A 25,951-nucleotide genomic window follows, 5' to 3' on the forward strand; every position below is an offset into this window, starting at 1 on the left:
CGCCTTTGTGCACAAATCATGCAGACACCCCCCCTAAAGCTTATAAACTAGCTGATCTGCTTGTGGTTTATACTCCACATATTTTGCCATAGGCGTAATTCTGACCCAGTCTGAAATACTCTACCTGTTGTTTAATTTCAGGGAACCAAGACATGTGACCCCATGATATTTAACCACCCATCCATCAAGAAATGTGTGGATTCTCCATCCAGATCATCATCTCCAGCCAATCAGGGTTCAGAAACCCTGTCAGTTAACCATTCAGAATCTGAGTCATCTCAACACATAGACTACTTGATGGGAAAAGACAGTGGTAACCTGCTGGAGGCAGAAGAGAGATTGTCCAGCAAGCTGGACCAGAGACCTAGAAAGAATTCTGGACAGGTAAAATGTAGTAGTTTTTATACCTCAAAAGTGGGAGAAATACTTTTTTTTCTCAATATAGAAATGGCAATTATTGTAAATAAATTCCAGGGTTTTGCTCTGCCTTTAGAGTGCCACAAAGCTTGTTCCAACATCCCTCATTAGAAGGAAGCTATATTAGAAAGGCCTCTTGGCTGCTTATTTCCTGTGGACACAGCCTTATTGGCAGGATTGGTTGTTTCTTAGTTATGGCTTCATTGCCTGTACACATCATATGGCTCCTAATTTGCATTGTTTTTGCAGTTTGTAGCACCTTAAGAGCAGATTAAATGAGGGAAGCAATTTCTTTCCACTACAAAAAACCCTGGTTTTCAGCGTGGTGAGTGAAAGATTCCTTATCCGCAGAGGAATGGGAACAAAGTTAATCCTGCAGCATTAGCAGATGTAGACCTCATTTTGTTTAGATGCAAAAATCCTTTTTCAGAAGGAAGCTTTGTATCAGAGCAATATTGGGAGAGTCCTGTTTGAGAAAGAATGTTAATAAAGAATAAGCTTTTCCTGTCACTTTAATTTTTGCACTCTGCTAATAGCCTTCATGACCACATCTGCAGATTGCAAGGAAGATGTATTAATTGACTAGCAGGCTGTCAGATGGCGCCCATGCAGTGCTCTGCTAGATTTCTGTGGCAAAGATTCTGTCCAGTGGCAGCCCATACTAATGCATCTAAATAGCTTGGGTGATTCCTGTGAAACCATCTTAACCAATCTTAACAACTTGCCATAAGTGATAAGAAATTGTACCTGCTACTCCTTTTTCGTACAAAATAAGTGTGAGTAAGTAAGTTTTAGGAGCCCCTTATGGTGCAGAGTGGTAAGCAGCAGACATGCTGTTTGAACCTATGTCCATGAGGCTGGGAGTTTGATCGCAGCAGCCGGCTCAAGATTGACTCAGCCTTCCATCCTTCTGAGGTCAGTAAAATGAGTACCCATAGAATCATAGAGCTGGAAGGGGCCATACAGGCCATCTAGTCCAACCCCCTGCTCAACGCAGGATCAGCCCTAAGCATCCTAAAGAATCCAAGATGCTTGCTGCTGGGGGATAAAACGGCAATGACTGGGGAAGGCACTGGCAAGGCCACCCTGTATTGAGTCTGCCATGAAAACGCTGGAGGGCGTCACCCCAAGGGTCAGACATGACCCGGTGCTTGCACAGGGGATACCTTTACCTTTTCCTTTAAGTACGTTTTAAATGGATGGATGTGTTTTACTGCAGTTGGCTTAAGTTGCACTGTACCCCAAATCCAAGTTGGCCAATGTTTTAGATTGCTCTAGAGTCCTGGGCAGGACTTGAGGTAAGATAAGAAGTTTTATAAAAAATTTCCACTTCTTGTCTTACATGCATGTGAAAACATAGATCTTCCTTCCTGCTTGCAGCTGGCTGGTGGTACAGATACTGGGTGCTGTCTTCATCCAATAGGAGGCACTTTCTCTCAGATCTGTTCCTGCTTCATTCTGAATTTGCTTGAAAAGATCTTTGTGACAAACAGAAAAAAATATTTCTTAAAGTCTTGGCTTTACCAGGGACAGAAAAGCTCCGGTGGATCCAAGCCACTGTGTGTGATTTATTTCAAATCCCCTAAGTGAGAGACAATTTTAAAAATGGTATTATTGGTAGTTTAGAAGGGCTGCTTCTGCCGACCTTTACTGTAGCGTTCTTGGGTGGTGGCGTTTGGGAGTTTGTTGGAGTTTTTTCTTTAAAAGTTGTAGCTGCTTTTTCTAGCGCTCTGAGAAAATGTTTCAAGTAATGGTGTACTTAAGTGGATTTCCAAAAAAAATTACCCTCAGGGCACTTCTGGTGTTGCAAGTGATCGCAAAGGAGGGCTGAGAAATGCTAGTCTGTCAAATGATGAGAATTCACGGCTGTTTGTAAAGAAAACCATAGTGGTCGGCAACGTCTCCAAGTTAGTATCCAACTTCCGTGTATTTTCTATATTTCTTTTTTGGATTGCATCTGATATCCCTGAACCTGCCAGGATCATTGTAAGACAAAAGTCTGACTTACTATGGGTGGTAAATAGACTCTCCTATACTACGGAAAATAAGTTCCACCTATCCTAATTCAACTTCTGATGTTCAGAACTCTCCCTAATTTGGCTATTGGATGTGTTCATTAAGCAGCTTAGGGCACTAAATTATGGCTGATTGTAACTTGGAAGAAGGCAGCAGGAGTAATCTGAATCGCTAATGTGGCACATTGAAAATCCTTGAAAACCAATGTGAAGACCAATTTATGAAAAGTTTTTATGACAAGAGCAAATGTATACTTCAATTCCATCTTTTCTGGAATTATACTTTAACCTTTAACTAAGCTGACAGTTAAGAACAGCATCTATACAGAGATAATTACTCCCTACTATTATTATTTAAAACACAGAGCAGTTTTGGAGGATTTTTTTTTAGAATGTCGAATGGCCAAGAAAATATTTAGAACATTAAACATCCCCTCATGGTGTTACTTTCATACTGAAATATGATTGTATTTCTGGAATTTAACCATCTCTGACATTACTGCTGTAAAATTATTGAGGAGGGTTTTAGGAAGACCATTAAATCGATGAATTGTTCCTTACCATCTGAAATATTAATTTCCTTTCACTTACGATGGTTAGATGTTAAAACATTTGGCTTAGGAAAAATAGAAATAAGAAACAAAGACTATGAGAGTAAAGAAGAAAAGCTCTGTCCAGTAAATCCTGTGAGGTACTTTGGAGTAAAATTAAAGAAATTTGAAATGTCTTAATTTTTTATATTTGGAGGAAAGGATCTTAAAGTGGAAAATAAGATAAAGGGAATTTTTAAAAAAACATGTTTTAGCATCAGGTTATTTGTTTTTACTGGTGCAAAATGGATGAAATTGATTTCAGTGGTGTCTTTCTCCCTGCCAGGTACATTCCTCCAGATAAAAGAGAAGAGAATGATCAATCCACTCATAAATGGATGGTCTATGTACGTGGATCCCGAAGAGAGCCCAGCATTGATCATTTTGTTAAAAAAGTCTGGTTCTTCCTTCATCCCAGTTATAAACCTAATGATCTTGTTGAAGTCAGGTAACAGAGCTCTCACTAATGCTTCAAGCTTTTCCTAGTCTGAGGGAAAGGTTCTTGGAAACTTCTTGTCTTCCTGTGACATCTTTCATGTCCTTCTTCCTTGACATTTTCCCTGATGGAAGCATTTGGAGGTGCCTGCCACTGCACATTAATCTTGCATAGCAGCATGAGCAAGCATAACAGGTTGTTCCTGGAGCAGTGCAGAGAACAAGGAGATTATTGGGCTGAGGAAACAGGCCATGGTTCTATTTAACCATTCTAAGACAAGAATTAAAACACGATCCTCAAGTGAGCTGTAGTTTTAGCCGATTAGTGCCAGTCATTTTGCCCCAGGAGAAAGTTTACCTTAGGGAGTCTGTAGTACAGGTAGGAAAATTCTTCTGTTAAAAAAAAAAAACAGCAGCAACAGGCATGGTTTTGTTACATGCATTTGTGTGTAATGTGCAGTTTACTGCTTTGTAATATATTCTAGGTATATAATATTCTAGGTTTGTAGACCAGTGATGGGGCACAACATTCTTTCTAGAATCAAATAAGAACTCAGAAAGAAAAGGCAGGAAGTCTGAGACGTTTTTGCAAACTATGTTTAGAACAAAAGGATTGTTTTGCCTTGCAGAGGTAGCAGCGCTCTTCAGAATAACATTTACTGGGTATTCCATTGCACAGACTCACATCTCAGCAGGGATTCTTCCATTAGTGTTTGTTTCTCAAATGGTCTAATCTGGGTGGAAGAGAGTAATTCTGCCTGCTGCCAGAGCACAATCTAACACAAAAAGGGCCACCAGGAAGGGAGGGGTTCAGAAAATAAATAGTTCCTGCTCTGGCAACTAACCTGGAGTTGAAGGCTATACAGCCAATCCCATTCAGGTTAATCCCAGCTTTACCTCTCTTAAAGAGAAAGGGGGGAAATGTTTCTTTACAGTTTAAGGTAATTTTAATAAGCAACAATAAACATTCTGGATTCCTAACTACGGGCAGCACAAGGACGCTTTTGCCAGTATTTAACATCACATGTGCTGCTGCTCCTTACTCAACCAGAACTGCTTTTTCTTCACCCCTCCTGAGTCAGACGTTCTTTGCATGTGAGTTAACTGTTTCTTTTCTGCTATGTTTTGTATAGTTGAAAATGTGCATTAAAGATTAATGTAAGCATATGCATGGTTTTGTTCCTAGAGAGCCTCCTTTCCATCTCACAAGGCGGGGTTGGGGCGAGTTTCCTGTGAGGGTTCAGATCCATTTTAAGGATATACGGAACAAAAGGATTGATATCATCCACCATTTAAAGGTAAATTGGCCACAGTGACCATGCATAAATTACAAAACCCTGTTCTTCTGCAAATGATAAGCTAGTAGATTTTGGCTCGGCTCCACACTAGCATTTCTGCTGGTGCAGGGATTGTGGTGTACAATTTACCTGCTTCCCCCTTCATGCAGCAGCCCAAAAGGACTCCCAGGCACAGGATGCGGGGAGATTTTGGGTTGCCACTGGAGTGGGAATGTGGGGAAATCATACTCCATGGGCAGAAGTCTTGGTGCCTATGGAAATTTAGTCTAGATCTAAACCCTTGTTTGTTGTGTCTCTTTGTGGGCAGAACAAGTATGCTCTCTTCATTTTAAAATTCATCCAGCAGCTCTGATGTTCATGTTGAGGCCTGTGAAGTCTCTTTCTCTCTCAAAAGCTTTCTCAGGATAAAATCAAATTTATTTACTGCTGTTAAGAGAAGGAATCTTTATATTCGGAATACAGAGAAGTTGACCAGGTTATAAGAATATGGTCATCCTGGGAATTAATTCAGCTCACATGGAAGTTCATGACAAAGACCCTGTCTTATCAAACTAGCTTTTGCATTGCCCCAAGCTAAACACATTTAAATCTATTAATATAGTGTAACTGTTGGGTATTGGTTAAAAGTTTGCAGTAGGAACCCTCTCCCTTTAGAATTTCACAAAATGGAAAAGTAGTTTTTGCATGTTTCTTGTTCAAACCTTTGGAAAATGAGTTACAATTTCTGCATACACACTCAAAAGCTGAAGAAATGTGTTTCTATTTCACTGTTAAATAATGTGTGTCTGTCGTTCCTAAGGTTAGTGGCAAAAACATTTATAGTTTCCTTTACCTAATTGTTTCACACAGTTGGATAGAACATATACTGGTCTACAGACACTGGGAGCTGAAACGGTAGGATAAACAAATCTCTTTGCAGTCTTTTTAATCTGCATGTAAAACTATAAACTAAGATTTATGATTCTTCCTAGCAAAAATGTTGTGAGTGTTGTACTTTAACATTTGTGTGCTACTTTTCTGCCATACACTTAAACTGGTTTTACATGTCAAGTTTGGCATCAGGCAGTATGATGGTGATACGTGCTTATTGCTTAGGTTTAGGGAGATGCTTTCCTCATTTCTTACAAGTGGCAAGAGACAGGTGGGGACTTGAACTGATTTTGCTGAGAAGGGAGCAAGTGAGTTGAATAGAAAAGGGTCTCATGGCCCTGAAGAGGCTCTTGAGAAGCCATAATGTGAAGGATGTTTGGCTGCGTGGAAAGAGCAAGTGGGGTTTTTTCTCATGTTCTTCCAGGTATGCTGTGTGTAAGGTGAAGCAACTAAGAATGCTGCTGTTGTGATTAGAGATGGGCATGAACCAGAAGATTCTGGTTTGGGGTTCATGGTATTCCTGAACCAACCCCACAAGCCCAACCAGACCCAAAGCCCTAAAATGAGTTGAGTACTTAAGGCTGGTCCATTTTGCTTCCGAACAGAACCCCCTCCCCCTGGTTCACTCTTAGTTGTCTTTAGTCAAAAAATGGGCCACTGGCGTGACTCTATTTCATAAGTTTATATGGATGCAAAGGACCGGGAAATTCTTGTCCATATAACAAGATACATAAACATAAGAAATAACTGGTTTGGATTGCCACTGGATCATGTGACTGTGGTTTTCCTTTGTCTTGTTGGAAGGTAGTGGATGTTGAGTTGCATCGGCATTCCCTTCGAGAAGAATACCTGTTCTCCCAGTCTTCAGACTCTGATCTTTCTGATGCCCCTACATCACTGCAATTGTCCCTAAATATGCCAGCCCCCGTTAAAGCATCTTCACCTATTAAACACATGCATGAATCCATTTCAGATGCTTCTGTTGAAAAAGGTAAAGACCAGCATGGTGAGTGCAGCTGTACACACAGACACTAAGGCATAACTAAGTTATGCCATGGAAAGTTTTCCCTCAATCTTAATAAGTTGTTATTGGAGGTTGTTTGGGTGCCAATCCTTAATGTGGTGTGGCTTTAATGTGGAAGGACAGAAGGTGTTTTATGGGATAAACTAGGGGCCAAGCCCATCGCATTCAGGAATACAATGGGCGCTAGATGGGGGGGGTTGGAATAACTCTGTGGATGGCCTCTTCCTCCCTCGAGGACATGGAGAGGCTGCAGGCTGGAGACCCCCAGGCAGGGAACTCACTGGCAGGAGCAGCTCTCAGGCAGCAGAGATCTGCAGCATCCAAGACTCAGAGGGAAGTGGAAGGAGGAGGGGGGTGGTCAGGGGTGGGAGACAGAAGGCCGTTGGCTGGCTGCTGGACAGACAGGCAAACCGATTGGAGGAGGAGGAGCTCAGGGGCGAGACAGTCGTCCTGAGTGGGTGTTAAGTGCTGAATGGTACTTAAGCCATGAGACACGCTCCTCCTCCAAGACTATACCAGAAATATATTATGTGGAACAGATTCCCTGTTTGTAGAATAGGAAGATGCCAAATGTAGAGGTAAAATTACTTCTGTGAAAACTTTTTATTACCTGTTTGGAGAAACTTAGCAGCGCTTTCTGATGTCACCAACCAGGGTTCAGCACTGAAGCTGAAAGACATACGACTTTCTACTCCTTGCCATCATCCCTAGAAAGGACTCCCACGAAGCTGGCCACCCAGAAAGTTACTTTTGGCTCCCACAGCAACTCTGCTTTTCAGCCAATTTCCACGAGTTGCAAAATCGTGCCTCAAGGCCAAATCCCGAGCCCTGCAGAATCACCCAGCAAGTCTTTCCAGCCAATCACCATGAGCTGCAAGATTGTATCAGGTATTGCTCCATTAATGCATCTAACGTTATCATGAAAGAGAGAGAAGCGTAAACTTGTCAGCCTTGTCCAGAAGTACATTCCTTCCATCCTCCGGCCCCTTGGTGGAAAAACTACATACCAGAGGTGGCCATTGTTCCCAGAAGCATCACACTGAACTGCCCTTTAAACACTCACACACACCCCTTATCTCTAAGGGAGACAAGAAACAACTGGCTTAAACAAAATCTAATACGTGTAAAGGTTGCATATAGCTTGCTGTGAGGAAAGAACATAACCCCTTTTGGTGCACTGACTACCACTATGGGTGTCAGTTTCTGGGGGAAACATGGCCACTGCTTGGTTTTCATAGGGCTACTTCTGCCCTTAGATCCAGGTGACTCAACGCTGTCTTTGAACTAGAATTTACTATTTTGCAAAATTCAGCTTTTGACCCTTTCTTTGGGGTATCCGTCTGATGCATCATATGGAACTTTGTTTTCTCTAGGTTCTCCAATATCAACCCCAAGTCCTTCTCCTCTACCTCGTACTCCAACCTCTACCCCTGTGCACATGAAGCAAGGAATTACCAGCCCTGTAGTTAGTAACCCTTATGTTATTGTGGATAAGCCTGGCCAGCCAGTTGGAACAGTGCCCACCAGCACAAGTACGTATGTCTGGGTCCACTGTACTTTGTGGGTGGGAATACTCTCTCATCACTATATCTGAGTTTTGCATGAGTACATCTCACCTTGTACTTCCTGCATTTTGTGGCTCTTTGACCTTGCTGTATAGTTTTTTCTTCTAAACTTCCTATATACATACACAGAGAGACCTGCCCAGTGATACATGAAAATATTGTAAGTCACTATTTTAAACTGTTGTAAAACTTCTTATTTTTTCCTGCAACTAACCTGGCTACCTCCCTGAAGGTCTACAGCATGTGTCCTCAGTGATGCAGGACCAGACAGCCAGGCTTTTGTAATTGTTGAATGCCAGTGGAACAACCATTTTTTTACTTTAAAAAAAAAGCTTCCCTTATATCATTTCCCCTCGGACCTTCAAAGCTTATTGTCTTCCTGCCTTAGTCCCTCGGGAGCCTACATTCCTTTGATGAGTTGCCAAGAGAACTGTGTTTAATTCTTTTGGTTGTATGTATGTTCTGTGCCTGCATCAAGGAGGGTTTTAGGCTGGTGTTGCATGGGTAAAGGAACTATCACAAGCAGATATAATCGTCACCCTCAGAGTTTTCCTATACCTGATGCATCATTTTCCAGCAAAGAGAATTCTCAAAACAGTTCTTTCATTGTGCATGTTTGCTTCCTTATCTGGTGCCATTCATCTAAAGCCTGAAGTGGGAATGAGCTTGGAGGATAGTCATTTCCCCACCCAGAATGAGGTCAGCACCATCACAAAGGAAGCAGTAGGGAATAAGGGGTGGGGACATAATCTTCTCATGGTCCTGGTGGAGTCACCATGGAGGATCCACCTGGGCCAAAAACAAGTTTTACTCCTGTGCTTCTCAATAGTGAGACAGTCTGAAGCAAGAAATGAGCTTCATCTCTTGCAACTAGTGTATGGAACAGAATTAAGAGTGGCCTCCTGCTAGAAGTCTACCTCCATTTCAAACATTTGGGGGGGGGATACACAGCATAGCAGTTGCTGTTATGTTCTACCACCCGTCTAGCAAGAAACGAGCATTTCCTTTCTAGGAACTGTAACCTGTCAGAGTGCATGTATGTGTTACCAAGTCACAATCAACATAAGGCATTCCCAGCCAGGGTTTTTCAAGGCAACTGACTAAACAGAGGTGGCTTGCCATTGGCTTCCTCTGCAGAGTAGTCCTGGGTGGTCCCCCATCAAAGTATCGATCCTGTTTCTGAGATCTGATGAGAGTGGGCTGTACCGTTCCACATCCTGTAACATGTCAGTAGCTGAAGTAGATTATAAGTAGCACAGAGAGTGGCTGAATGCTGATGGCTGCTGTATTTTCCATTGCGTAGGTGGCCCTGCAAGTAAAGCTACCAGTGTCTCCCAAGCCTCTCATGGAACTGGGTCTCCGATCTCAAAGAACCATGGAAGCAGTTCTGTAACCTCTGCTGTCAAGGTGACATTTGGTTGGCTTTTTCTGTTCCTTTGAAAACCCCTCTATACAATGTATTCTGCACTATTTCTTTTAAGGCAGCATTCCAACATGTGCTCCTGTGGTTGTGTGGAGTTTTGGTTAGAGTTCTTGGTGCTAAGCACTCTAAACCAGAGTATTTCCAGAGGTTTCCATTGAGTCTCACACGTGGTCTATCCTCAGAGATCTCCCACCAAAAGTCACCGGGTTTTAGCACCTCATGTATTACTCTCTTCTTTTCATAGGCTTTTGCAGCTCCATTTGAAACAGAAAAACTACCTTTTAAAAGTACCACAGAATTAAATGTAGCATGCAGTTCTGTCCCAGCGTAACATTCAAAGTAGTCTAATGAACTTGCCGTCTTCAGTCCATTTGGATGCATTCTTTTAGATAAGGAATTTTGGTGGAGGATAGTCATTTTAGCAGTCACAGTATGTGAATAATATTCCTCTGCAGGAGGCTGAGACTTTGAGTGCATTTCTGGTTTACTGTATTATGATGTCTTTTTTTCAGCAAACGTGTCATTCTTATAATGCTACAGCGGTATCCAAAGCAAGTAGAAAGGTAGCACTTGACAACTTCATAGCGACCAGAATAATATTTATGTAATCATGGTGGGGGCGGGGGAGATTCCAGGGTTCTGCTGATATTAAATCTCCTCAGCTGCAAAGTACTGGGAGCAGTTCATTTACTTTCTTAGCAGACACAGAGCTGGATGGCTCCAGATAATTAGGGTAACTCACAGTGTGGTGGATGTCTAGCTGCATCTGGCACTTTAGATACTTTAGATCTGAGGTAGTCAAACTGCGGCCCTCCAGATGTCCATGGACTACAATTCCCATGAGCCCTTGGGCTTTAGATACTTCTGGGAGTTCTTAATAGAAGCACAGGGAATAGTTACATAGGGGAAGCAAATTTTAATACTATGCTAATTAAAAACAAAGTGACTATCTCTGTTGGCCTCTCCTGGTTATTCAACTAACAAAAAAGATCAGTCTAGCTTACATTCTACATTTTTACCCATCACTTCACATTTGAAAATAGAAACAATTAATGGTACATTTACACCCTTCTGTTCATTGAAGTAAATGACATACAAGAATAGAACTCTGCTTAGAATAACAGTGAGAAGGAATTAATGTATAACAATCCACTAGCTTCTGGAATGAAAGCAAGACCATTTTGCAAGCTTGCCTTGTCTGAAAGTTCATTTCTGGTATCCAAAATGTGTGTGTGTGCGCGCGCGTACAAGCGCACACATACGTGGGTGTGTGTTTAGAAAAACCCTTGTATTTAACTTGGTGTTCTGACTTGCACTTTTCGTCCTAGCAAGAGGATTCGCTTTTTGCAACCATGCCCCCTCTTTGTCCAATTGGGAGTCACCCCAAGGTACAAAGCCCTAAACCTGTGACAGGAGGACTCGGAACATTTACAAAGGTATGGGGAAGTCCTTTATTCCTTTTGCAATGTGTAGCAACAGGGGTCACTCCATCTCACAAAAGGAGTTGCCATAAAGCATTCTAAATGTACACTTGGAGAAAGTGTTTCTTTATTCTACCTCTGTGAGGTTCTGGTAGTGCCATTCTACTGCCTTCCCTTCCAGATTATTGCTTTCCTTTCCACTGCTTTCTTCCCCACTCACCCCCCCTCCCCACACACACACACTTTCAATCTCTTATTTAAATGTATACCATATGTTTGCTGCTTTGGGTTTTCATAAAGATGTTGTGAAAAAATTTAAGCCACTGTTATAACCATTGGTCACAATGTCTGACAGTGTTTCTATATTCTGCACCCAGCCAATGTCAAGGTTGTAAAGTTGATTGTTATTAGCCCTGTTTATACCAAGCTGGCCTCTTTAATGAAAGAACCTGTTTGAATAGTGCATTGTTCCTTCTAGACCAGGCATGGAAAGAATGTCTTCTGACATTTACTTTAACTTCTTTTGACAATTGATTATTAGTCTACATTATATGGCTGCTGTTATTTTGTAGGAGATATTTGGCTGCCTATCTAGCCAGAGCTCAAAAATGTTTTATTATTACTAACATGTACCTCTTTAGTGCAAAATGAATTTGCTTCTATTTGCGTGTCTTTCTACATATGAACTGATCCTGGTGGCTTCTCTCTGAAGCTAAGAATATGAAAGAAAAGATTATATGGATTTGAGGAACAGTTGTTTGAATCATCTACTGACTTCATGCTGTATCTGGCAGCCTCTTGTAAAGGACAGGTGTCCTTTTTTGGTGGAATTTAAAATCCTTAACTTGTACTTTTATTATTTAAAGGTCATAATAAAGCAGGAGCCTGGAGAACTGGCCCAGCAGTCTCCAGCACAGCCAGGTGGGGCGGCTTCTCAGACCTCTGTGCCACAGTATGTCACTGTCAAGGGAAGTCACATGATTGCTTTGTCACCTCAGAAGCAGATAGTGAGCACAGGAGAAAGCTCCACACCCTCCAAGGTAGATTTCAGTTTTGTATCTGTTTTTCCTTTGTAGCCTTTCCATGCTGCCTTCTAGTACAGCAGTTCTGATGGTTCTGTTAAGAGAGAGAGAACGCATAATTTAACTGTGAAATAAATGCTGAGTATAATTAAGGTGGGAGGCTTTTTCTAGCAGTGGAGAAAGATTCTTCTCTCTCTCCCTCTCCTTGATGAGTCTTCACCTGAAATGCCTGCCATCTACATGGGGGTTCTAAACAATGAAATGAAGGCAGGCCGGATGTATGTTGAAGATGCCATTCCGTTCTAGACTTGCCTGTGCTGCTGATGAAATTAGTGCTATAGGAGTGCTCAGGGACCAAATCAGCAAAGGACTGTCTCGCACCAGTTTTTTCCTCTCGAAACAGGTGTTCTCTCTCAAGATGGTTTGTGCTGTTGGCAGATAGCTGCCCCTTCAGGTGTATCCTGTGAAGCTTCTAGTTCAGCTACTTTAATCCAGTAGCTACTGTCATTATAAAAGCTGCATTTATTTTTACTGCAGGTTGTTGGTGTTCCTGTCGGGTCTGCTTTACCTGCAACTGTCAAGCAAGCTGTGGCCATTGGGGGTGGGCAGATCTTAGTGGCAAAAGCCAACCCAGCAGTAGCAAAGACAGTTGGCACAAAACAAGTTGTCACCCAAGGAGTAGCCAAAGCAATCGTGAGCGGTGGCGGGGGAACTATTCTTGCTCAGCCCGTGCAGACTTTGACAAAGGCTCAGGTCACGTCAACAGGAGTTCCAAAAAGTGGATCCCAAGGATCAGGTAAAATGATTCTTGCATCTCCAGAAACGATTGCACAGGAACTAACTATTAATGATTTTTAACCAATATTTAATGCAACCAAGCTTCAGTCTCCAATTTCTGTTGATCCAGTTCAGTAATTAGTGAGGTTAGAAGCACTTTTAAGAACCTTGAGTAGAGATCTACTGAATGCACTGAGTCCAACTCGTTATTAATTGCTTTGCTGCAAAATTTTCAGAAAGATCTTGGCTGCCAAAGTGTGGGGGAAAGTTCAGGTTCTTTGTTTTCACAAAAGCTGTTTCTTCCACCTGCCACTGTGAAGCTTTCATTTAAAAAACCAGCCTGGTTTTCATTTTAAAAGTTTTAATTGCAGAGATATCTAGAGCAAGATGTGTCCTTGAACTAAAAAATAAAAAGGAGTTAAAAATGTGCTCTTTTTTTGGGGGGGGGAGGGGGATTAAGTCTGGAGTTTTGTACAATATGAGGCACTGGCAGTTATAACATAGCATCAGTATATTCAGCTGCCAATATCTGAAAAGGCCCTGGTAGCCCAGGGAAGGGAAATTGTTGTTGCGGGGGGGGATGAGGCAGAGCAACTGCCGTGTGTAAGTCCCATTGCCATCACACGTCATTGGCAATTGCACAGTACCAGGGAAACCACACACAGGTAAGCATCACTGAAACATTTGCTGATCTATCTCCTGATTTTTGTCCCTACTGAGAGAGTATTTTACAAAGAGCTGGTTTCTGGAAACCTGGAAAATATTTTTTGTTTTCTCCTTTTCCTCCTAGTGATGGCGACGCTGCAGTTACCCGCCACTAACTTGGCAAACTTGGCAAATCTACCGCCTGGCACAAAACTCTACCTTACCACAAACAGCAAGAACCCTTCTGGAAAAGGAAAACTGCTGCTTATACCACAAGGAGCCATTCTGCGAGCTACAAACAATGCCAGTTAGTCTTATACAAGAAGCTATAAATGCAGCAGTATCATAACTCATATTAATAGAATTGCGGGGAGGGGTGGAGGCATTCTGGCTAAAAAAGGGACATGCTGTATGTTGTGTTGGAGGACGATGATCAGATTTTTCAATATTTTAATTAGCATTTAAAAATAGTTGTTTTGGGGGGGAATAGATTTGGGGAGGAGCTGGGAGGGAAAGTAACTATTTCCTTGATACAAATCATCTTCCTTCTTCGAATAATTGCTCAGTCATAGTTAGGGGGGAAAGGACAGGTAACTATATTCTACCTGTATTTTTCCCTACTTCAACTCTGGGAACCAGCTGTATATTAGGGAAATAGCTTGTGACACAGATAAACTGCCTCATTCTCCAGTGTCAATATAAATGTCTCTTTATGGTTTCTTTTTAACAGTAAGAAAATGCCAGGAAATTCCCTTATGGCTCTTCCATTTAATTATGGTTGTCTTGCTCTAAAAAGTAACCCTTTTTACATAATGTTCCATTGTAGCATCATTAAAATGAGTAATAGGGATAAGCTACATTGTATGTATGACTGTTTCGTTCTTTGTTCCAGATCTCCAGTCAGGTTCTTCCACAAGTGGAGGTGGAGGAACCCAAAGCACAAGCACTGGCTTATCTCAGCACCTCACCTACACGTCTTACATCCTCAAACAAACGCCTCAGGTTAGTCATAATGAAGATCTCTTTCACATTCCTGGGCACTGGGCAAAAATAAGATTCTCTGATCATGGAGACAATAACATCTTCCACCAGATCTGTCTTACGTTGCTGACATCTCAAGCAACAAGGGCATTGTATTGCTTTAACACTCTGATTATTGTTGCTGCTTTCCACCTGTAACTTTATCCTCCAGCCTCTTTTGTGTTACAGATGTCAGAGGGGAACTGGTGGGGTGGGGTGAAATAGTCAAAGACTGCTGGGCAACAAATCAACAGCACCTCCCCTTTACTCACAGAAGGAACTTGGAGCAGACTTCATCCTTGGTCTGAGTTTCCTCTTTCTGCATGCCACATAAGATGGATGGGAGTATAAGAACTGTATTTTGGAGGGTTTTTTAATGAGACCTCAGTCTGTTTTTATGGGACAGATGTGAATTTAAGCAGACTGTAAATGGGTGGGCAGAAGGGATTGAGTCAGTGCTTGGCTATGCCTAATTTACAACAGTTCTTGCAGTTTCTTCTGTCACTGGAGATAGGAAATTTACTGTAGCTATTCCTTCCTTTTGATCCAGGGCACATTTTTAGTTGGCCAGCCATCTCAGCCAAGTTCTGCAAAGCAGGTAGCAACGGGGACAGTAGTCCTAAGTAATACAGGTGCTGGAATATCATCTGCACAAGGACATCAGGCATTGAAAGTAATAACTGGACACAAAACTGCTACTTTATTTACACAGGTAATTGTTAAGATTGTCACACTGATCTCATGTTGCCATTTTTTATTTATTGAAGAAGTTTTATCCTGATTTCCAGCCTATAATCCCAAAGCAGTAAAAAAGGAGAAACAAGCAAAAGTAAAAATATCAGTTAAAACCAGTAAAACAAAAACCAGCATTAAACCTATAATAAATGCCAAAAGCACAGAATAAATATCAGTCCTCTGTTAATAGTGTATGGAAGTGAAATTGACTTTGCTTGGCACCTCAGAGCTGTCTTTGTAGTCATGTCTTTGTGCAGCTGGCATTCTGCTGCTAAGCAGGTCTTGTTACGACTCACCTCACCCACGAAGGTAAGAATATCTGAAGTAGGGCCTCTGAATTGTCTTTTAATTTAGTAGTAGATTCATTTGGCTGTCCTTCAGTCAGATTGTGTGAGAAAATACACCCATTTTATTTGTACTAATTGTAACTCACCACGGGCCGGTCTCAGGAGTGGCTGGTAATAAATATAAGGAATAAATAGAGTATAAAAGGAGCCCTGGTTGATCATACCTGTTGTTCATCTAATTCAGTAACTTGTTTTGCACAGTGGCGATGGGGGACATTTGGGGCTGCAGCAGCAGCAGCAGGAGACTAAAAGCTTGTGATCCATGTACAGAAATCCTTCAACATGCAGAAATACTATGTTGGACCCAAGTTGTGGCCTTCCAGCTGTGAGAGATGTAGTGTTGGCATGGATAGCTTTACTGGCATTTTTTAAAGCCACCATGTCTTTCTACGTTCATCAATGTAGCACAACAGGAGTGAGACAGTCAATCAACAGGGACTGCAGAATTAGTATATTTAATGAAATTAGGAAAAAACAGAATTAAATGAAAGAATGGAAATAATTAAATTGAAAGAACAAGCACCTCATGCAATTTGAGTTATTCTCTTCATCATGGAGAATCTGAAAATGTGAGACGATACATCAGTGTCCTTTCTGTCGCCATCCATGTTCAGATCCACTTTACTGAATTAGGGAGTCACTTTGCTGAAAAATTAGCTCTTTTCCCCTCAGAGTCCATTCCTGGTATTCATTGTTCTCAGTTTCTCCCTGTGCATTTTAAAGGTAGCCAGAAGGAAGGGCCAGGGGAATGCCTATGCATTTCCATCACCTTTATTCATTTCTTTGTTTGTCTCTAAGCTATATATGATTTGCCAAAATGGTCATTTCCATTTCAGTTCTTTTTAATTTCATAGGCAGCTTCTGGTGGACAAACATCACTGATGAAAATATCAGACAATGCACTGAAATCTGTGCCGGCATCATCACAACTCTCAAAGCCAGGGACCACTGTGCTAAGAGTGTCTGGTGGTGTGATTACTGCAGCAACAACGTCAGCTGTGACACTTCCATCAAATGGAGTTGCTCAGGTGAGCTGCAGTGTTGGCTGGATATGTGTTGAACTTCACTTGCAGGCACAATTATTCAGGAAAGCAAGGATTGTGTGAGAAAATACACCCAGATCAGAATATCCTATTTTTTTCAAGTCAAAGCTTAAGTGCACATCCCTACTCCCCACAGTCTATTTGTCATGTGTACTCTTCCCCATCACCTAACAGTTTGAACAGTTTGAAGAAAGTAGTAACAGGGAAAGAGTTAAATAACCCTTCATTCTAGGCCAGTTCATCAATTAAATTTAGAACTGCTGCCCATACCCCCCAGTTGAGGTAACAGTGCTGGGAGATCCACAGGGGAATCCCACGAAGAGTTAATCATTCTGTCCCCTGAAATCAATGAGCTGTGAAGAGTGTAACTTCGTTTAAGATTACACTGTTAATCTCAAATCTCCCACATAATGTGTAGTTTGCTCTTAACTAACGACTGAGTTTGCCTATTGCACCAATTGGCCTTTTCTGCTCTTATTGTGGGTGGGTGTTAAGCCATTAAGTGGAGGAGAAAAATTGACTGTGCTTTTGCTTTTCAATGCAGCAAGGAGACAGTGCAAGTTCTACTTCCTCTCCAGCTGTGAGCTCTGTAGCAAAAGCCTCTGGGCAGCAGCAGCAGCAGCAAGTTTCTCTCAGCCAAGCACCAGCAGCCTCTGCTGGACCAAATAAAACGAGCGCTTCTGCAGTTGTTAGCATTGCTTCTTGGGTGACAACTCCAGCTCCTGTGACTGGGAAAACTGCAGTTTCAGGTATAACTCCTCTTTCTTGGCTCTGACTGTCAGCACGTAGCATTGAGTATAATTTTGGTTGGTTTCCAACTCAGGATCCGTGCCCAACACTAATACTTAAATTTATATAACCTTTGGAGTCTTCAGAGGATTTCACAAGCATTGTCAGTTGCTACTTTGTTGAATAGCTATTAGAAAATTACTACATAGTAATGATAATTAGTTTTGAAGGCCTCCAAGGATGCCTTAATACCTTCCATAAAACCAGAATACATTTTTTACCAGCAGCGTTTAGCTTACAGGTGGTTGCTGAAATTTATTCTCTTTATGTTAAGTCAGTCTTTCTTGTACTAAGTTAGTGGTCCCGAACCACTGGGCCGCGACTCCCTCTTCCCGCCCCCCCCCCCGCAGTGAGAAACTTCCCAGGCCGCAAGCAAATCGACCGCCAAAGCGGCTGATTAGCTTGCGGCCCGGCAAGCTTCTTTTTGTGGAGGGGAAAGGGAAGTGCAGCCGCTGGTGCAAATGCCCACGTGCAGCAGGTCTGCGCATGCGTGTTTGCACCATGCGTGGCTGCAAATGTGCATGCATGGCAGTTTCACGCATGCACGGAAGTGCTGCGTGTGCGCTTTTGCGGCCATGCATGGCACAAAAGTGCATACGCGGACCTGCCGCACATGCGCAGCCACCAGAGCGCCCTCCCCCCTACACCGGTCCGCAGCCTTAAAAAGGTTGCGGACCACTGTACTAGGTCATAGGCCATCGCAAGATCAAATACACACTAAAATCGTTCAATACAGTAGATTAGTTCAAAACAAACACAGACCTATCACGGTTATCAACAAAGTAAAAATTACATAACCCATACACACTGCTCATCAGCTATTAGAAAATCTCCCATATTTGCCATAAGGTCGTCTTGAATCTTTTTTCCGGCCAATACAAAGGTGGCAACCCCTTGTGTCACAAATGGATCTTTATCAAAAAGCAAATACCTTAATTTATCATGAGCTGCAGAAAATGCCCTCGAAATAATTGGATTTAGAAATTTCCTCCTTGAATTTGTGTAAAGTGCACATTCCAATAGATAGCGTGGAAGATCTTCAACTGTTGGGTTCCCGCAGATACAAAGACATTGTGAAAGAGGAATTTGAGCATATCTCCCGATCAAGACAGAAGAGGGCATTGACTGAAATCTCAGGGCCGAAAACACTAAACACTTGCTTATGTTTATAGTAACCAGATACAGAGCTCTGTGGTGAACTTCTTTGAAAGGTCTTAAACCACAGAGCACACCTGGACTGCACAATTAAAGATCTATCAATTCTTGCATCCTGGAAGAAAACTTATTTATTTCATTTACACCTTGTTTCTTTCCCTAATGAAAACCCAAACCAGCTTACAGTCATCCTCCTGTCCTACCTTTTATCCTCAAAACAACATTTGAGTTAGGTTAGGTTGAGAGCATATGACAGGCCCAAGGTTACCCAGCAAGCTTCCATGGCAGAGTAGGGATCTGAACCAGAGTCTCCTAGGCCAACCTTTGCACCATCCTGGCTCTCTTATTCACAGGCACTCCCATTCAATAAATTAAAAAATACATTTATTACTCAACATCAGTTCACTTAGACTTTGAAGCATTAGAGGAAGGGGAGGTATATAGAGAAGCTATAACTACCTCTGGATAAAAACAATTTAATTTAATTAGTTATTTCAGAGTTTTAAGGGACAAAGTATGAAATGTGTTTGTATTTTAGCTACCAGTTTAAAAAATCCTTGTTTGAGCCATTTAAAAATGGTGGTAGTCCTTTAGTTGTCAAGCCATGGCAAGATTGGAGGCATGCCAGCAGAGCTGTCTGTTCTCAGCAGCAGAAAGAGAAATAGACCTTTAGAGAGAGAGTTCCTATCCCTAACTCTTAAGAGGAAAGAAAAGCTCACGAATATCGAGCCAACAGACGTACATGCCCTTGTTTGTGAGCCAAACATCTTGTAAGTTGTAGGAGAAGGCAATTAGAACTAATCCTGTGTTAGACAAACTCATCTGGTAATAAAGGTTTGTAGTATTTCATTTGGGAATTCCAGAAGAGCAGAATTTTAGTTGCTAGGGTGACTGACTCAACCACATTCACTTCTGGGGTGGGCAAATTGTGGCCCTCAAGCTGCCCATGGATTACAATTCCCATGAGCCCCTGACTGCCATCTCCTGAAATAAAGGCTGGGTCTTTAATTAGCTTCCATTTTAAATGTCAAGCTGGCCAAATCCTAACAGTCAAGGTCAATATGATCTCAGCTGATCTCACGAGGCCTGGAGAATATGGCTTCCCTAAGGACTCTTAGACAATTAATGCTAGATTAAAACCAGGGATTTCCCCATTCTTAGCTCAGTATCTTATCTGTCTGCTACATCAGTTTGATATGGTGATCTTTTGACTTGTGGCCTTATTTAATTACCGTATACCAGCGCCCTTTGGTTGGGGGGGTCAGTAGTTAGGGCTAAGGAGTAGATAGCAGACTTCATAACCTTGAAGACCTTTTAAAAATGCCACTTCCATTCTAGGGTTGTTAAAAATCCACTCCAGTCAGAACAGCCCCCAGCAGGCTGTTTTGACAGTGCCCAGCCAACTCAAACAATTGGGTGTGAGCCCTGCTTCGGGAGGAGTTCAGACGATACTGATGCCTGTGAACAAAGGTAAAATGCAATATGGCGGAGCAGTACGGTGTACATGAATGCTTCTTGACTTTATTTTATGTGTGTGGCGCGTATTACATTTCATTAACACTGAGTAAACCCAGGTTTTTAAAAAACCACAGATTGGTTTTACCTTCTCTGTTGAGTGGCAGGTAACCATTGCTCTGCTTTGATATGGATAATAATTTATGATGATTTTATTTGTAAACCACCTGTGATCATTTTCCATTGACCTTCATTCTTTGGGAGTGTAAACCTCTTTGAGCAGGATTCTAGAGAATAATAAATAAACTCTCTACCAAGAATTTTAAAAAGTAATTGTCAAAAGCACCTATCTAGCCATATTTCCAGTTTTTTTTCCCTCTTTTCCCCCCCTTCCTAGTGATACAATCGCTTTCATCCAGCAAAGTGTCTTCTGTCACACCTGTAACTTCCACTACCTCAGTAGCTGCCAGCCCTCCTGTGGTACCAGTTGCTAAAGGTAAAATGATTTGTTGTTGTTATCAAATCTCTTAAAGGCTTCAGGGAAGGTGATGATTGTGGTCCCTAGCTGTGACTGAACACAGCTCAAGTTGATGGTAGAGTTTCCATTAGAGAAAAACATGACCTTTTCTTGGCAAACATACATACGGAAAAGTGTCATTCCGTCAAAAGGGCCCAAGTAAGAGATAAATCTCCCAAAGACACTAGAGCAGGATATGCACAAGTGTGTGCGCCTCTGTGGTCCTGTTCTTCTGTTAGAGTTCACTGCATAGGAAGCCTATGCACAAGATGTCATAGTCCCATTGTATACGGCACTGGTCAGACCACACTTGGAGTACTGTGTGCAGTTCTGGAGGCCTCACTTCAAGAAGGACGTAGATAAAATTGAAAGGGTACAGAGGAGAGCGACGAAGATGATCTGGGGCCAAGGGACCAAGCCCTATGAAGATAGGTTGAGGGACTTGGGAATGTTCAGCTTGGAGAAAAGGAGGTTGAGAGGGGACATGATAGCCCTCATTAAGTATTTGAAAGGTTGTCACTTGGAGGAGGGCAGGATGCTGTTTCTGTTGGCTGCAGAGGAGAGGGCACGCAGTAATGGGTTTAAACTTCAAGTACAACGATATAGGCTAGATATCAGGAAAAAGTTTTTCACAGTCAGAGTAGTTCAGCAGTGGAATAGGCTGCCTAAGGAGGTGGTGAGCTCCCCCTCACTGGCTTCTTCAAGCAAAGGTTGGATACACACTTTTCTTGGATACTTGAGGATGCTTAGGGCTAATCCTGTGTTGAGCAGGGGGTTGGACTAGATGGCCTGTATGGCCCCTTCCAACTCTATGATTCTATGATTCTATGATTCTAAGCCTGCTATACACACAATAGCTAGATAGAGGGTGGAGGGACATTTCCTGTGGATGCATTGCCCTCAAATTGATTCAACAGCTATGTTTTCCAGCAGCACTAATTCCAGCAACATCTCTGCCTTGGGAGCTCAGACATACTGCTAATTAGGTTTTAATACATACCCTTCTATAGAAACTGCCGTCCTTAGTAGAAATGTTTTCTAAAATAGAAGTGTGCTTGAGTGAGATTGTGTCACAAAAGAAAATCCCCCAATATTCTACATGCTGCTCGTCATCGTAACCCCCAGCCCTCTTATTTTCAATCTTCTTTCTGTGATTTGGGCTGCATGTACACAGTAACAAAAAGGCACCCTGCCGTGGTCACAGCAATGAAGCAGGGGTAGGAATGGGCAAGGACAGGATCCGTGTCCATTTATCCTGCATGCTGCTGTTGCACTGTGTGAAAGCATAGTGTGACAGAGATTGCACCAGGCCTCCTTGCAGCTGAAATGCCACACTTTAAAAGAAGCATACCTTGTGAAGGGTTGAAAGGACAGGGCAGCCTGGGCCCTCATGCCATTTTGAATGAAGAGCCATCCCACCTGCTGTAGTGCCATCCCACCTGCTGTAGTGGCTGCAGGTGGAATGGCCATTGGAAGGCTCCACCTGCAGCCACCCCATGGCTTCCCTGTGAACTGGGTTCATAAAGGTTTGTTTTTGATCTAGTTTTAAAGGAGAGGCCTGCCTTGCAGGGGCTGCCTGTGGGCATGAACAGATAAAATCCTCATGTGGAAGCAGTCTTGGATGGAGACTTTACGGGAAAGTTCTGAAGTTTTAAAACTGTTGAAATCATTTGTCCTATTTTACCCCTGTCTCCTGAGCAAGATCTAATGTTTATGGTAACTTACTAAAACAATCCTTTGAGGAAATAACGTTTGTAAACATATCATACCACGTTTATAAATACGTGTAAAACTTTACCTCATTCTTAATCCTTTCCTAATCAACAGGAGGACTAGCTAACTCAGAGTTGATTTTCTCTGTCTGATGGGCTTTACAATTCCTGGTAGACTTTTTAAACTATTAATTGTCTTCTGAAGTTAAGCTGGAGCCTGATTCTGCAGGACAGAGCTGCAGTTCTGTGGTATCCCAAGATGGTCCAGTGACAGTAAAAGCTGAGGAGAGCTCTGAACTTGGAAATTACATCATCAGGTAGTATGTTTTTGCTAACTATGTTGTTTTACACTGTGGATCATTCTAGAGACAGGAATGAGGTCACAAACAACTGGCAGGTGACCAATTAATAGGTTTACTCAGAAGTGGCTAGAGCTGCTTTCTTCCAACACTTCCTGGTAATACATCAAGCCTTGCTGGCATGAAATGAAATTTCTTTACAGGAGAAATAACTAAGATTTAGTCCTAAATGTCAAAGACCACTCAGAATGGATCTTCCTGTAGGCCCTTGGCCAGTAGACAATGTCAGATAGCTCATCCTTCAATACAGAGGCAAAAATCTGAGGAGGCATGACAGCAGTGGGGCTTCCCCATGGCAGGTTTTCCGCAGAATTTCCCTGCCCCAGACCCCCAGATGTTGCCACCCCTGCCCAGGCCACCACAACTTTTTTCATTTTTTAAAAAATTAACACCAAAATATTGTTATACTGTATGTGTAGAATTTTCTCTGAATGTCCAGATTTCATTTTTATAGAAGCAAGTCTTTCCTTATAAAGATATGCTTTTTTTCCTTATATATCCACAAGGGAGAGGATAGAGACTTACTTTTTAAAATGAAAGCTGAGAGTTCAAATAACCAAGTACACACAGTGATAACACCACTGTATAATCATATAGCAATATTCTAGTGGGGGGGGGGGGGGTTAAAGCCCCACAGTGGCTACAATGGGGAACCATGTGGGCTGGAAAATCCAAATTCTCCCACCTACACAGCGGGCAACAAAATGATATATTTTGTTTCTCAAAGAACAAAGCAGGTTTGAGAAGGATCAGAGAAGAGCTAGGGAAAATCCTAGAGGTGCATAAATGCTATGGGGAAGCAAGAAAATAGCCACTTCTCAAAAGCATTTTAAGGTGGAGATAATCCATGCAGAAATGACCTTTGTCTCTCACTGATCTGTAAGAGCTAGGTGTACTATAGTTGTCCTTCATGTGTTTGAATTTCATTAACCAGACATGGGTGTAGAATGGTTTCTTGCTGGCAGTGGGTGTGCATGCTTGCTTTCTGTAGATGCGTGTAATAAATCATATTACAAAAGCTCTAATTCCTCATTCTTTACAGGACAGAATATTTAGACAACCTCCAGCAACTTTTGACAGCAATAGTGAAAAAAGTTCCATTAATTACTGAGACAAGTAAGAACCTAAAGAATCACAATAAAGTAGTACATTATAGGTAGACTTAGATTAACTGTTGTAAATTTTACACTTAGCAGTAGCATGCCAAATAGCTTAGGATACCTCAAGGGGTATTCTTTGGAAGAACCCAGAAATATAAATAATCTCAATATTCCCTGTATTCAGAAGTATGACATTACTCAACATTCACTGCCCCAGGAGTTCTGTTTAAGGAGATTCCAGCATTTGTGTTGGAAGTTTTTAAGTAACCTACAGAGTACATGAGGATCCAGTTCAGATTGAGACAACAGGATCAGCAGAAAGAATTTTAAGCCTTTCCTTCTCCATGTCCTTTATCCAATTTAAAATGATTCTGTGAGCACTCTTTGCCTAGTAGTAAAAGTTTGAATGTCCAGTAACCAAAACAAGAAAGTTTTCATTCCCCTTCCCAAGATCCATTTTCGATCTGGTAATGCTGAGACAGATTTTTTAAAACATCCTGTTTCAAAGTCCTGATCAGGTCAAGTCTCTGTACACCTGGGGAAAGAATTCCAGAAAACTTTTGGAAGATTCTGTCATGAGAATTCCTAGAATATTGACAGATTATATCCTCAGTAATCCTTTTATACAGTAGTTGAGAAACCAACATAGCTAGTCAAGTCATTGATCTGTCTATCCCTGATTCTAATGCATTCTGGTTGCCTACCTGTGTTCAACCCATATTGTAATTGACAAGGTTATTGTTTCTGGGTAGCAAGTTTATATGGATCAAGGGGAACAGCTGAAGAGAAATACCAAGCACCAGCAGGGAATATGAAATAATTATCCTGCAGAATGCCATACATTTAAAATGTTATACTATAAATGTAGGTGTCTTTTTAATTCTTCAAATGTTTTAATGTTTTTATGTTAGCTGCCTTGTGGGCCCTGATTGGGTGGAAAGGCAACCTAAAAGTGTTTTGAATAAATAAACGTTAAAACATATTGCCTCTTCAAAAATTTCCATGAGTCCCTTGCTTGGAAAGAAGTATCACGGCCTTTGCTTGTGACTATAATCACACCTAACTTACTATAGCAATTATGGTAATTTTGCTCCTATTACATTTGTGGATTCTTGTATCCACCAGACTGCAGGTTGAAAAGGGAAAATTCTATGGCCATTCCATATTTTCCCCCAACGTGTTTAAAACTATTGTTATAAAGTGTTTTTCTTCTGCCTGATTTCACGAATGAGTGCAGTGACTTATTCTGGTGCTGCTGGTTAGTTTCCAGGTTTTGAGCCATTAGAACAGTTGGCTTTCTCTTGCCTGTGGCAAAGCAGCAACCTTTTCAAAGCTGCATTTTTGTGTAGCTGTTCGTTTGGGAGTGTGTGAGATACCACTACGAGATCCTAGCCTTATTACACATCCTCTCTTTGGAAAGACAGTGAATAACTACCGTTGGCTGTCCAGGTAGCATACACACAAATCTCAAAACTGCTTTCAGTTTTCCTGCTTTCCACAGTGTTGATTCTAGAAATCTTCTCCAGCTACTTCTCTGTGTCTGAGTCATGACTTACCCCCATAAGTAGCTATCTTCTCTCAGTATTTCCAAATACACAAAGGTTCCTTCTGTCCCCTAAAAATTTCCACAAAGATTTCTGGTTCCCTCCAGTGTCACACAGGATTCCCATCTTCTAAGAGAGGTAAAGCTATAAAGAACTCCAGACAGTATTCCTTCTGATCAGTCCTAATGGGGGAAATGGCTAGTCTTTTTAAAGCACTCAAAAGAGAAGTGTGGCCACTTGGGAAATATCTTTAAAATCTCTTTTCTTACCCATGTCTGATGGGGGAGGGGTTGAGAAGAATTTCAAAAATAACTAATCGCAAAATGAGCTTTCTTTCAGAGCTTTTAAAAGACAATATTTGAGGTATATGTGTATTTTCCCCCTGCTGTTTAGCTGAAGACGCAAATTATTTCTGTGCCAGTTCAGTGGAACAATATTATAGCTGGAATATTGGGAAACGGAGAGCTGCTGAGGTAACCTTTTTTTGCTTGCAATAGATTTGTTTTGTTATATCAGACTTTAGTTTGGTTAAATGTTAAATACATTTTAATTGGGTTTCTAGTTGTGTTTCATATTATAAAAACTGGATAATAGTTTAAATGGCAGCATTGTTCTTAATTAGAGCTCCAGCAGACTTAAGTGAAGACCTGGCTCACACCAACTCTTAGTAGAA

The 25,951-nt window shown here is 41.7% G+C and overlaps 1 protein-coding gene across 3 annotated transcripts in view; it reads left to right on the top strand.

Annotated features, from left to right (window-relative positions):
• The window catches only part of YEATS2 (YEATS domain containing 2), a 36,185-nt gene that overhangs the window by 4,774 nt on the left and 5,460 nt on the right, over positions 1-25,951 (top strand). For 2 of the 3 annotated variants that reach the window (XM_077349359.1, XM_077349360.1), the window contains exons 6-27: positions 142-384; positions 2,209-2,324; positions 3,309-3,470; positions 4,644-4,755; positions 5,605-5,649; positions 6,430-6,631; positions 7,304-7,537; positions 8,023-8,181; positions 9,518-9,621; positions 10,966-11,073; positions 11,925-12,098; positions 12,618-12,876; positions 13,648-13,809; positions 14,395-14,504; positions 15,073-15,234; positions 16,459-16,632; positions 17,192-17,396; positions 19,930-20,061; positions 20,444-20,542; positions 22,481-22,592; positions 23,677-23,750; positions 25,672-25,751. In XM_077349359.1, the coding sequence (XP_077205474.1) occupies positions 142-384; positions 2,209-2,324; positions 3,309-3,470; positions 4,644-4,755; positions 5,605-5,649; positions 6,430-6,631; positions 7,304-7,537; positions 8,023-8,181; positions 9,518-9,621; positions 10,966-11,073; positions 11,925-12,098; positions 12,618-12,876; positions 13,648-13,809; positions 14,395-14,504; positions 15,073-15,234; positions 16,459-16,632; positions 17,192-17,396; positions 19,930-20,061; positions 20,444-20,542; positions 22,481-22,592; positions 23,677-23,750; positions 25,672-25,751 (3,228 nt within the window). The remainder of the gene's footprint in view (positions 1-141; positions 385-2,208; positions 2,325-3,308; positions 3,471-4,643; positions 4,756-5,604; positions 5,650-6,429; positions 6,632-7,303; positions 7,538-8,022; positions 8,182-9,517; positions 9,622-10,965; positions 11,074-11,924; positions 12,099-12,617; positions 12,877-13,647; positions 13,810-14,394; positions 14,505-15,072; positions 15,235-16,458; positions 16,633-17,191; positions 17,397-19,929; positions 20,062-20,443; positions 20,543-22,480; positions 22,593-23,676; positions 23,751-25,671; positions 25,752-25,951) is intronic. The other variant, XM_077349361.1, reaches the window with a different exon arrangement.

This window comes from Paroedura picta, chromosome 8 (genome assembly GCF_049243985.1).
Source record: "Paroedura picta isolate Pp20150507F chromosome 8, Ppicta_v3.0, whole genome shotgun sequence".
NCBI classification, from domain to species: Eukaryota; Metazoa; Chordata; class Lepidosauria; order Squamata; family Gekkonidae; genus Paroedura; species Paroedura picta.